This window comes from Barbus barbus (assembly GCF_936440315.1).
Source record: "Barbus barbus genome assembly, chromosome: 41".
Taxonomy (NCBI): Eukaryota; Metazoa; Chordata; class Actinopteri; order Cypriniformes; family Cyprinidae; genus Barbus; species Barbus barbus.
The window spans coordinates 14,410,769-14,422,200 of record NC_136719.1 but is presented as its reverse complement, the minus strand read 5'-3'; the positions used below and the strand labels follow the sequence as shown (position 1 = coordinate 14,422,200).

At 37.7% G+C, this 11,432-nt stretch overlaps 2 protein-coding genes across 3 annotated transcripts in view; both read left to right on the top strand.

The window, feature by feature from the left end:
• The window catches only part of LOC306860473 (zinc finger and BTB domain-containing protein 17-like), a 13,028-nt gene extending 7,440 nt beyond the window's left edge, over positions 1–5,588 (top strand). The window contains exons 4-15 of one of the 2 annotated variants that reach the window (XM_079402208.1): positions 1–68; positions 153–242; positions 331–557; positions 657–799; positions 957–1,257; positions 1,591–1,678; positions 1,766–1,882; positions 1,960–2,080; positions 2,162–2,292; positions 2,366–2,635; positions 2,774–2,863; positions 4,385–5,588. The exon at positions 1–68 is cut by the window's left edge and continues 277 nt beyond it. In XM_079402208.1, the coding sequence (XP_079258334.1) occupies positions 1–68; positions 153–242; positions 331–557; positions 657–799; positions 957–1,257; positions 1,591–1,678; positions 1,766–1,882; positions 1,960–2,080; positions 2,162–2,292; positions 2,366–2,635; positions 2,774–2,863; positions 4,385–4,734 (1,996 nt within the window). In that variant the 3' untranslated portion in view covers positions 4,735–5,588. The remainder of the gene's footprint in view (positions 69–152; positions 243–330; positions 558–656; positions 800–956; positions 1,258–1,590; positions 1,679–1,765; positions 1,883–1,959; positions 2,081–2,161; positions 2,293–2,365; positions 2,636–2,773; positions 2,864–4,384) is intronic. The other variant, XM_079402207.1, reaches the window with a different exon arrangement.
• A 1,042-nt stretch (positions 5,589–6,630) lies between these two features.
• LOC306860111 (dolichyl-diphosphooligosaccharide--protein glycosyltransferase 48 kDa subunit-like) lies at positions 6,631–10,947 on the top strand. Its single transcript, XM_079401649.1, has 11 exons — positions 6,631–6,904; positions 7,095–7,205; positions 7,293–7,379; positions 7,464–7,567; positions 8,484–8,578; positions 8,664–8,757; positions 8,834–8,982; positions 9,172–9,319; positions 9,458–9,578; positions 9,900–10,006; positions 10,110–10,947. The coding sequence occupies exons 1-11, from the start codon at positions 6,670–6,672 to the stop codon at positions 10,257–10,259; spliced, it is 1,401 nt and encodes a 466-aa protein (XP_079257775.1). The 5' UTR covers positions 6,631–6,669; the 3' UTR covers positions 10,260–10,947.
• The last annotated feature ends 485 nt before the right edge of the window (positions 10,948–11,432 follow it).

Sequence of the window (11,432 nt, the reverse complement as noted above, 5' to 3'; positions counted from 1 at the left end):
GGAAGAAAGAGCCACAAAAGAGATTCCACAATACGAAGATGACCCTTCTGATGCTGACTACACTCCTAGTTAGTGTCTATTCCTTACTCTTAATGCTTTTGTTAATGTTAACCATCATTTAAAACTTGTGTGATACTTTACCACTCCTACAGAAGTCTCTCAGAGGGCGGCAGCTAAACGGTCGTATGTTAGCACAAGGAGAAGCAAGTCGAAATATGCAGCTGTTCACACATCCACAGAAGGTAATTTCTGTCGTATATAACTATGGTGTACATTTACCTCACATTTTTATGTTTAGGTTTTCATAACTGTTAACACTTTTGCTAAAAGTTGATGATGCTGAGGAAAGTATGTCAAATGCTGAGAGCGTGGAGAACATGGTAGAAGAGGAGGATGTAGAGGATGAAGGAGAAACCGAGGAAGAGGAAGAGGAAGAAGCAGAAGAGCAGATGGAGACACAGGATGAAGAAACATCGGGTTCTGATGGGAAGAAGTCTGCACTTGTGGCCGAGAGAAGTGAGTCCAGAGCGTATGGCTCCATCATACACAAATGTGAGGTGAGAGATTCTTCAGTTTTGTAATCCTTATTGTCTTTGTCCTGTAGAGACACACACACACACACAATGGTATATATAATGGTAATCTGATTCTTGCAGGACTGTGGGAAGAAGTTTACACACACAGGCAACTTTAAACGTCACATGCGCATTCACACTGGTGAGAAGCCATTTAGTTGCAGAGACTGTAATAAATCCTTCTCAGACCCAGCTGCCTGCAAAGCACACGAGAAAACACACAGGTGAGCATGATACAGTCTAATGTTCTTCCTCTACAGCCTCGTATGACTTGTCAACTATAAGACGTAATATAAAAACCATATTTCCACAAAAGCTTCACCATGCAAAAACATCCACAGTATGCAGTTTTCCTCACACTCTATGTCTCTGATTCTCCAGTCCTCTAAAACCATATTGCTGTTCCACGTGCGGAAAGAGTTACCGGCAAATCAGTCTGCTAAACCTGCACAGGAAGCGACACACAGATGAGGCGCGATACAGCTGTGAGGACTGTGGGAAGCTCTTCACCACTTCTGGAAACCTGAAGCGGCATCAGTTGGTGCACAGTGGGGAAAAACCCTACCAGTGTGACTACTGCGAACGGTCCTTTTCTGACCCCACTGCCAAGATGCGACATCTAGAGACCCACGACACAGACAAAGGTCACAAATGTCAACACTGTGACAAGAAATTCAACCAGGTGGGAGATCTATTATAAATGTATATATAATGTATAAATGGTCAAATATATTTATATTTACATAATTACAATAAATACTTAAAAAAATATAAATGAAATAAAAATTATATTTGAAATATATTTTTAAAAGGTTTTTTATTATTATAATTGTAAGCATCACAACACAATGTTATCTATATTCAAAAAAATAGCATAGCAAAAAAATAGCATGCAGACAAAATGTATAGATTATACCATATTATTGTCATTAAATTGTAGTCATTATAACACAAACAATTTTTATTGGGCAATTACAAATACAGACAACTCAAATCAGATTTTTTTTTTTTTAAGTTGGGAAACCTGAAAGCACATCTGAAAATCCATATTGCAGATGGGCCACTTAAGTGTAAGGAGTGTGGGAAACAGTTCACCACCTCAGGTGAGATTTACACATTGAGACAGGGTGTGGCAATATATATATATGTGCGTGAAGGAATTTTAATGTGGCTCCATGGTCTGTTCACAGGCAACCTGAAGAGACACCTGCGTGTGCACAGCGGTGAGAAGCCTTTCATTTGTATGCACTGCCAGAGAGCATTTGCTGACCCCGGGGCCTTGCAGAGACACGTGCGCATCCACACAGGTCTGAGCCATTTCTCACACCCTCAGCTACTGTTACCTTTAAAGGTTTATTTGACCGTGTCTGTCTTACTGATTTAGGCGAAAAGCCCTGTCTGTGTCTGATTTGTGGAAAGGGCTTCACGCAAGCCAGTTCACTCATAGCTCATGTTCGCCAACACACTGGGGAGAAACCGTATGTGTGTGACCGCTGTGGAAAAAGGTAACTGCATGAATGATTTTGTTTAGATTCATTATGGCACCATATATTATAAAAGTGTATTTCAACCATCACACCTCGAAGGTTTGTCCAGTCCAGCCAGCTGGCCAATCACATCCGTCATCATGACAATATCCGACCACACAAGTGCCACACCTGTAACAAAGCGTTTGTCAATGTGGGAGATCTCTCAAAACACATCATCATTCACACAGGTAAGATGCAACATTTTGAGCTTTTTCTTATGTATTTCTCTCTTATGTATTTCTAATGACTTCCTGTTTACAGGAGAGAAACCTTTCCTGTGCGATAAGTGTGGCAGAGGATTCAACCGTGTGGACAATCTGCGTTCCCATGTGAAGACTGTGCACCAGGGGAAGGCGGGCATGAAGAGACTGGTGGTGGCTGAGGAGGATGAGGAAGAGGAGAAGCTGCTGCCAGACTCTGCACCGGGCTCAGAGCTCAATAATGAGGTCAACATCGTCACAGTCACTACAGATGACATTGTTACTTTAGCCACAGAGGCTCTGGCTGCCAGTGCTGTAGCACAGCTCACAGGTGAGAGACTATGACAAAACTGATGAGTTATTACACCTTGTAGAAAGGTTGTAGCTCAAAACTAAGGGAATATTCTTAATCTGAAAGTGACTGTAATAGCGGTTGGATGGTCTCCTGATATTATTTGTTGTCCTATAGTGGTACCAGTGGCAACCTCTGTATCTGCAGATGAAACTGAGGCACTGAAAGCAGAGATCACCAAAGCAGTGGAGAAAGTACAAGAAGCAGGTGAGTAATATATAGTTTATGTACTATATCATAATTTATTCCTTGACTGGTATTATAAATTATGATAATATAATAATAATACAAAATAAATAAATAATATTATTATTAATTATTTAAATTATATTAATAGGATGTTGCAATAACACTTTATTTTAAGGTGTCATAATACAGAGTAATTACCTAATTAAGCACTTAGTAGTAGCCGTTGTACTTGCATGAAACAAAATGTACTTACCATGTAACTAAGTAATGGAACAGCCTCTAATTACAGTTTGTAATTATGTAGATGTAAGAGGCAGCTACTGTTACACATATGTAACAGGCCAAGTCTGTTACAGAGTTACTTGTACACTTAAGTACAATCTTGATACACTTTATTTTAAGTAGCTTATGCCTGTGTACTTACATGTATAATTACATTGTGTAAAGTCTGCAACACATAACAATCTTTTGGTCACATAAGTAGCTGTGTAACAGACTCGGTCTGTTACATATGTGTAACAGTAGCTGCCTATTACACCTACATAATTACAAACTGTATGTACAGGCTGTTTCATAACTTAGTTACATGGTAAGTACATTTTGTTTTGTGTAAGTACAATGGCTACTACTAAGTACTTAACTAGATAATTACTCTGTATCATGGACACCTTAACATGTACGACTACTGAATTCAATTACGTGTGTACCGATCAAAGGTTTGATAGAAGTCTCTTATACTCACCAAGGCTGCATTTACTGGATTAAACATACAGTAAAACAGTTATATTACATTCTTAAATGTATTATTAGGTATAATTACAAAAAATTGATTCCTGTGTGTCATTGCTCCAGTCTTCAGTGTCCCGTGATCCTTCAGAAATCATTCTAATATGCTGATCTGGTGCTCAACACACATTTCTTATTACGATCATTATTGAAAACGATTATGCTGCCTAATATTTTTGTGGAAGCTGTAAAACATTTTTTTTTTTTCATGATTCTTTGATGAATAGAAATATGTTTAAATGAATAGAAGTATGTTTTGTAATATTATAACATAAGTGGCTTTACTGTCACTATTGATCAATTTAAAGCATCCTTGCTGTATAAAAGTATTAATAAAAAAAAACTCGCCTGACCAGTAGCGTGTATATAATTAATTAACATATTGTGTATATTATTAACATATTGGCTCTTTCTTAGTACTTATATTCTGCATGACCATATTCTATATCCCTGCTGGTTTTTATTGTATTTGTTTTACTTGTTGTTGTTGTTTATTGTTTTTGCCATGAAAATAGCCTATAATGCTGCCATGGCATTAAATAATTCTATACTAGCCTACTATTACTACTCTACATCCCTAATCCTACCCAGTACTTAAACTTAACAACTACCTTACTAACTATTAAGAAGCAGCCAATTAGGAGTCTATTGAGGCGAAAGTCATAGTTAATGGTTTGTTAATAGCGAGAATTGGAGTGTGACCAATACTGTATCATATTGAAGCTGAAACATTGTGCTGCTCTATTCCTTCAGATCCCAACACCCAGATCTTGTATGCATGTGACTCATGCGGTGAAAAGTTCCTGGACGCCAGCTCCCTCGCCCAGCATGTGCGCATTCACACTGCCCAGGCCTTGGTCATGTTTCAGGCAGATTCTGACTTTTATCAGCAATATGCAGGTGACGGGACATGGCAAACCACCGAGCAGGTCATCCAGGGAGGCGAGCTCTTGTTCCGGACACGGGAGGAGGACGGTGAGGAAGGAGAAGGAGCTCTAGCCCAGCCAGAATCTCAAAGTGAGGGGGCAGAGGAGGAGACCAGTACACAGGCAGAGACAGAGGAAGGGTCTGGAAAAGTGAAGTCTGAAAGCCAAGCACAGTGAAGAGTTTCTGACCTAAATCGATCCAAAGGATGGAGTTCAGACTGGCACAAAGTGTGCTATTTCTAACATGCTATAATAAAACACACTCTGCTAGATAGATGTATCTCATATCTCAAACCGCAGCACAATGTGTGTACAGCATATTAAAACTACATTGTATAGAGTTAAATTTAAATATGACAAGAAAACAAATGTAATTAAATATGAACAAAACAATCCTAACTTGTATGCTGTTTGTCAGACTTTTTAATACTAGTTTCTCCATGTATATGTCCTATGCTAGATCATGCTAGAGCTCTGTTAACTGAAGCCAGTTAAACATATGCCTGTCCTACAAGTTTCAGTTTTCCACAAATCAGCTACAGTACTGAACTGTTATTTATTGATTTATTAGTGATTCTTTTGTTTGTGGAGTTTAATCATTTTCTATTTGAGCTTAATACTGCTTGACATAAACATAAAAAACATTAAACTGCTGATTTTAACTGTATGTTTGTCATTTTAATGACATGTAGAAGCTGAAGAAACTCACAATAAACACTTTTAAATGCTCTGTTTTAGCATAACTCATTTTTTACTCCTTTAGATGAGTGATGAGTGTGTTGCAAGCAAGTTTCTGTTTTTTGAATATCACAGCTTTCATTGTCAGAAAACTTATTGAAACTAGTACTACAAGTGTTCCATGTCATTTTGGTCCAATTCTGTTGTGTTGGAGTGTATTGAACAGACAACTGATATTGTATCATAATTGCATACAATAGTGACTTTTCAAAATGACTTAAGCCACATTCAGTGCATAATGCTCAAAATCACCTATGAGTTTGTTAATAAACCACTATATTTTGGTTCTGTTGATATTTGTTTCATTTTGGGTCACTGGACTAAATGTCTATTATTGCCAGGAAAGCAAGGCTACTGGTTCCTTACCCTAAAGTAATTTAAACTTTTTTTTTTTTTTTTTTTAATGCACTTAAAAATCCAATCAGAATTGAAACAGCACTTGAGAAATATAACAAACCTTTCTATTGAACGCAGTTTGACATGGACAGCAGGTATGAATGAATGAATGATGCATTTATGTAGCGCTTTATTGTGTATTGCTGCACACCCAAAGCGCTTTACAATCGTGTGTGTGTGTGTGTGTGTGTGTGTGTGTGTGTGTGTGTGTGTGTGTGTGTGTGGGGGGGGGGGGGGGGGGGGGGGTTCTCCTCAACCTCCACCAGTGTGCAGTATCCACTTGGATGATGCGACGGCAGCCACAGCACAGCGGCGCCAGTGCGCTCACCAGACACCAGCTACAGGTGGAGAGGAGAGAGAGTCAATGAGCCAATCAAGTGTATGGGGATTATTAGGAGGCCATGATATACATAAATGAACATAAAACAAGTATGGATTTTGATGATCATTAGTATTTAGCATTTTTATTTTTAGGAAACATAATTATCATTATATATATATATATATATAATTATGAGATACAATTACACTTATACAATTCAGTTTAATAGATTTTATAACCAACAAATACATAATAAATTTAACATTCAGTTTTATATAAAAAAATAAATAATTTTAATTTACCATACTGATTAGGCTAGCTCTCTGAAACGCATTATAGTTGTGTTGCACTGACCCCTGCTGCTCATAAAAGTTGGGATTGACAGATGGAAAGATATCTGTTCATAAGCACTAAGAGTATGAACATTTTCTGCAAATGTGTCTATACAAATAATCGATTCACTAGCAGAAATTATATTAAAATTCACTTAAATTAAAATAAAAAATGAGATTAAATTAATTATTTGTTTCGAACATATTTTACTGAGGGCTGTCTCATTATAATATTCATGAGTCAATGAGGCAGCACGCGATTGGCTGCTGCTCTGGGGCAGAGTTCACATCCGCGTTAGCGCTGACGTTGTCCAAAGGAGGAAAATGGCGATGGTTTGCTTGTCAGTGAGGGACACCGCGACTCCTGCAACATTAACCTGCAAAAGACGAGGTGCTACAATGGTCCACACCTCGTCTGGTGGGTTCAGCAGAAGCGCTCTGTTTGTTTTATCCGTGGCGTTAATGTTGCAGGCAGTTTTAGGAGACGGAAAGACTCTCGTTCTGCTGGACAATCCCAACATCAGAGACACTCATTCAATCTTCTTCCACAGTTTAGCAGGTGAGCTATACATTAGCTGATATTTTCGTATTAAAACACTTTAAATTATTACATTAGCATCTGAAAATATGCTTAATATGTTCATATGAATAGAAGATGCATTGTGAATCTGATTGAGTAATTGCACCAACATACCTGCGCAGAATTTCTTTGTAAATATTTCAATTCACAATTAAATTCTTGTTCTCAGATCGTGGATTTGACCTTACCTTCAAGACTGCTGATGATCCTGGTCTCTCTTTGATCAAGTATGGCCAGTTCCTCTATGACCATCTCATCATTTTCTCTCCATCAGTGGAAGGTGAGTCTTGTTATAGTGAACAGATTTTATGTAATTCTGCCATTTTTATGTTTGAATATCCACGTTTACATGTTTCCAACGGAACAGATTTTGGGGGCAACATCAATGTAGAGACTATTACAGCCTTCATTGATGGTGGAGGAAATGTTCTTGTTGCTGCCAGCTCTGATATTGGTGAGTGTTGTATTGGTTTTGCATAAGCGCACACGTATTGGCCTGTTGACATTAATAATATCACTATGACTTTGACTCTGGCAGGTGATCCTCTGAGAGAGCTAGGCAGTGAATGTGGGATTGAATTTGATGAGGAGAAAACTGCTGTTATTGATCACCATAACTATGACGTTTCTGATCCTGGTGAGGTAAGTAATGGATGGAGGAAAAAATACAGCTTAGAGAATTTATGAAGTGAAGAATTAAATACTTAGTCAACATGAAATTAAAATTGATCCTATATTTATTTACTTAGTTACAATGTAATGGAAATACTGGGGATGTAACAATTCACTCAACTCACGATTCGATTTGATTCGACTTTGATTTCACTTTCTTTCTTTCTTTTTTTTTTTTACAAAATGAGATTTAAGACAAATTATAAATTAAATGTGTCCAATTAACCGCGAGCTGGTTGAAAATCGATTCAAATTTGTGACGATTCAAATCGGTTGAGATGCCAAACAAATCGCGATTCAATTAGGGGTAGGAGTTTATATGAATGTATGTCTGAGGGGAACTTAACGTCTTTAGACAAGTTTAGATGGTATTTTTTCTTTTCATCTTGCTTCTGTATAATGCATATTAAAATTCATAAGTGCAGCACTGCTTTGTTCACAGCGGAAACCAAGGAAACGCTTTAAGCGTCACCTGCATCTACCCCTAATTGAATCGTGATTTGTTTGGCATCTCAACCGATTTGAATCGTCACAAATTTGAATCGATTTTCAACCAGCTCGCGGTTCATTGTTACAGCCCTAGGAAGTACCAACAAATCTTTTCTTCCATAATGTTAGGTACAGCCAAGTGAAGCAGATTTTCGTAAAAGAAAAGAAACTAGTTTTTGGTTGGACTATCCCTTTAATGTAAATAAGATTATATAAAGAATAGCAAATAACAGTAGATGAACTACTGTAGAGTTTCCATTTCATGTTGAATCCATATTGTGTTATATTCTACAACTTATGTTTTTTAAACACATTCTCTGTACGTTTACACCATCATTTCAAATCATAGTTTGAAGCTTGGTCATGTACATTTAAGTTGTCTTTGTGTTTTTTACAGCACACCCTGATTGTTGCAGGTCCAGAGAATCTTCTTAAAGCCCCAACTATAGTTGGCAAGCCCACTGATAAACCAGTCATGTTCAAAGGTGTTGGGTAAGTGGTCTCTTGATTCCCCGATCTCTGCTTCTTTTGCAAAATTTACTGTTTAGCAAATTATGAGTTGCCTTGCTTTTTTCAGCATGGTGGCTGATCCAGATAACTCTCTGGTGCTGGACATTCTGACAGGATCCTCCACCTCTTACTCCTACTTTCCAGATCGCCCCGTCACGCAGGTAAATATTTCAATGTTCTTTTTTTTTTTTTGTCAAATTAATTCACATTCACCTCAATCTCCATTTTGCTTTTCAGTATCCTCATGCAGTTGGAAAGAACACCCTCCTGATCGCTGGTCTGCAGGCAAGAAACAATGCACGTGTGGTTTTCAGCGGGTCACTGCACTTCTTCAGTGATGCTTTCTTCAACTCCCCTGTGCAGAAGGCTTCCCCTGGGTCAAAGAGGTCTGTTATGTAACTGTGTATTCAGACATTAAAATGCATTGTGGTATTAGGTTGAAATCATATGGATTCTTTTATGTTTGATCAACTATGAAGTTCAGGCCGCTAACAAAACTAACGTTGACAGTATGCAAGATATAACCTCTATTTGTTTAGAGATGGTTTGATGCATGATGTGTATATTCGTCTTAGGTATGAACAGACTGGTAACCAGGAACTGGCTGAGGCCCTGTCTCGCTGGGTGTTTAAGGAGGCTGGTGTTCTCAGGGTTGGGGCTGTTACCCATCATCCAGTTGGAGAGAGCTCTCCCCCTGCTGCCTACACCATCACTGACCTTGTGGTGAGACATGGCATGTATTATTTATAAAGGCATTATAGTTCATTTAACAGTTTACACGTGATTTGTGACTATTCTGAAGAATGTCTTGGTTAGTTTTTTTTTTTGGCTTACTACCCCCTGCTTGGATTGTCCCTACAGGAATACAGCATTGTGATTGAGATGTTGTCTGGTGGAAAGTGGGTGCCATTTGATGGAGATGACATTCAGCTGGAATTTGTCAGAATTGATCCATTTGTTAGAACCTACCTCAAGAAAAATGGTGTGTTATTATATTCTGTTTAATTAACAGAAGTTCTCAAATGCATGCATGCTACTGTTCAAAAGCTTGGGGTCAGTGTTCAGCAAGGATGCATTAAATTGCCACAAAGACATTTATAATTTTACAAAAGATTTCTAATAAAATCATTTCTTTCTATAATTCTGAAAAAAAATTTGAAGGATATTGGGACACTGAAGAGTAATGGCTGCTGAAAACCCACAATGTTTTTGAATGTTTTAAAATGACTTTAAATTAAAATTTTAAATGGTTGTGTATGTTAATGATTTATGCTATTAAAACATGTGACTGCTGGTTGTTTAGGTGGAAAATACAGTGTACAATTCAAGCTTCCAGATGTTTATGGAGTTTTCCAGTTCAAAGTAGACTACAACAGACTTGGCTACACACACCTTTACTCTTCAACCCAGGTGAAATTCAGAATTCATTGTAAAACTTGCTCATGCTCCAAAAATTCCATAGTGATTTTCTCAGATTCTTGATATATTTACTGATTCTTCTGTTGTTTCACAGGTTTCTGTCCGCCCTTTGCAGCATACCCAATATGAGCGCTTCATCCCCTCTGCCTTTCCATATTATGCCAGTGCCTTCTCTATGATGGCAGGACTCTTTGTTTTCAGTATCGTCTTTCTACATATGAGAGAAAAAGAGAAGTCTGATTAAAATGAGAATCGGTGAAGAGTGCAAAAAATTTTTTAAAACAAAAATGGTCTTCAGACCTCTGGCAGTCATGATGAATAGAGATCTGAAATATGTTGGTATGGGCTTGTTTTGGTGAGTTGGAGGTTGTGACATTACAACTAAAATCAATGTTTGTACATTTTTTGAAGGGGGGTTGGGTAGTCTAACAAAAGACATGTTTTTGTTTTCTGGTTTGCTATCTGGTAATTTAAAGTGATATGGGGTACACTTCATGTTTTATTTGTACAAAAGGCAACATGAATTGGCTTTATGATACAACATGCACTGATGTTTTGGCTATGAAAATTTTGTTTTGAAATAACCATTTATAAAAAGAGGAATGGATTCTCAAAATGTGGTTGAAATACCTGAAGACAGTAAAGTTTTATCATTCCACCACTAAACTTTTTGTCCTCTTTGTTGTTCAGTTGCATCAAATTTGAAAGTGTCTGATTCTATTTATATACAGATTTATACAGAACCTCAGTTTACACAGAACCTCATCTCATAAATGTAAACTACATGGGCAAGCATTTTTTTTTATTATTTGTGGGTTTTCATTGAATACATGTGATGGAAATAGTATGAATGTGTGACAATAGAACCAACACTTTACATTGTGTTTATATATACCAACCTTATATACACGGATAGTAAAGCATTATCATTTTAGACATTTGTCAGTAGCTGTATTTATATACAGTATCTCACAAAACTGAATACACCCCTCAAAAAAAAAATAAAAAAATTAGTACATTTTCTCAAGGGACAATACGGCACAAATACAACTTGGATATATTTTAGAGTAGTCAAGACCTGCACAGGTTGTTGCTGGGATCCTCTTCCACTCCTCCATAATGACATCACAGAGCTGCTGGATGTTAGACACATAGTGCTTCTCTACCTTCCACTTAAGGATGCCCCACATGTGGTTAATAGGGTTCAGGTCTGGAGACACACTTGGCCACTCCATCACCTTCAGCTTCATCAGCAAGGCAGTTATTAACTTGGCGGTGTGTTTGGGGTCATTATTATGTTGGAAAACTGCCGTTCGGCCCAGTTTCTGAAGGGAGGGCATCATGTTCTGCTTCAGAATGTCACAGTACATGTTGGAATCCATGTGAACCGCAGCTCCCCAGTACCAGCAGCACTCAT

Coding starts and splice junctions, on each gene's coding strand:
- LOC306860111 (XM_079401649.1), top strand. CDS start 6,670: ATGGCGATGGTTTGCTTGTCAGTGAGGGACACCGCGACTCCTGCAACA. Junction 8,758..8,833: donor CAGATCGCCCCGTCACGCAG/GTAAATATTTCA, acceptor TTTGCTTTTCAG/TATCCTCATGCAGTTGGAAA. Junction 9,579..9,899: donor AACCTACCTCAAGAAAAATG/GTGTGTTATTAT, acceptor CTGGTTGTTTAG/GTGGAAAATACAGTGTACAA.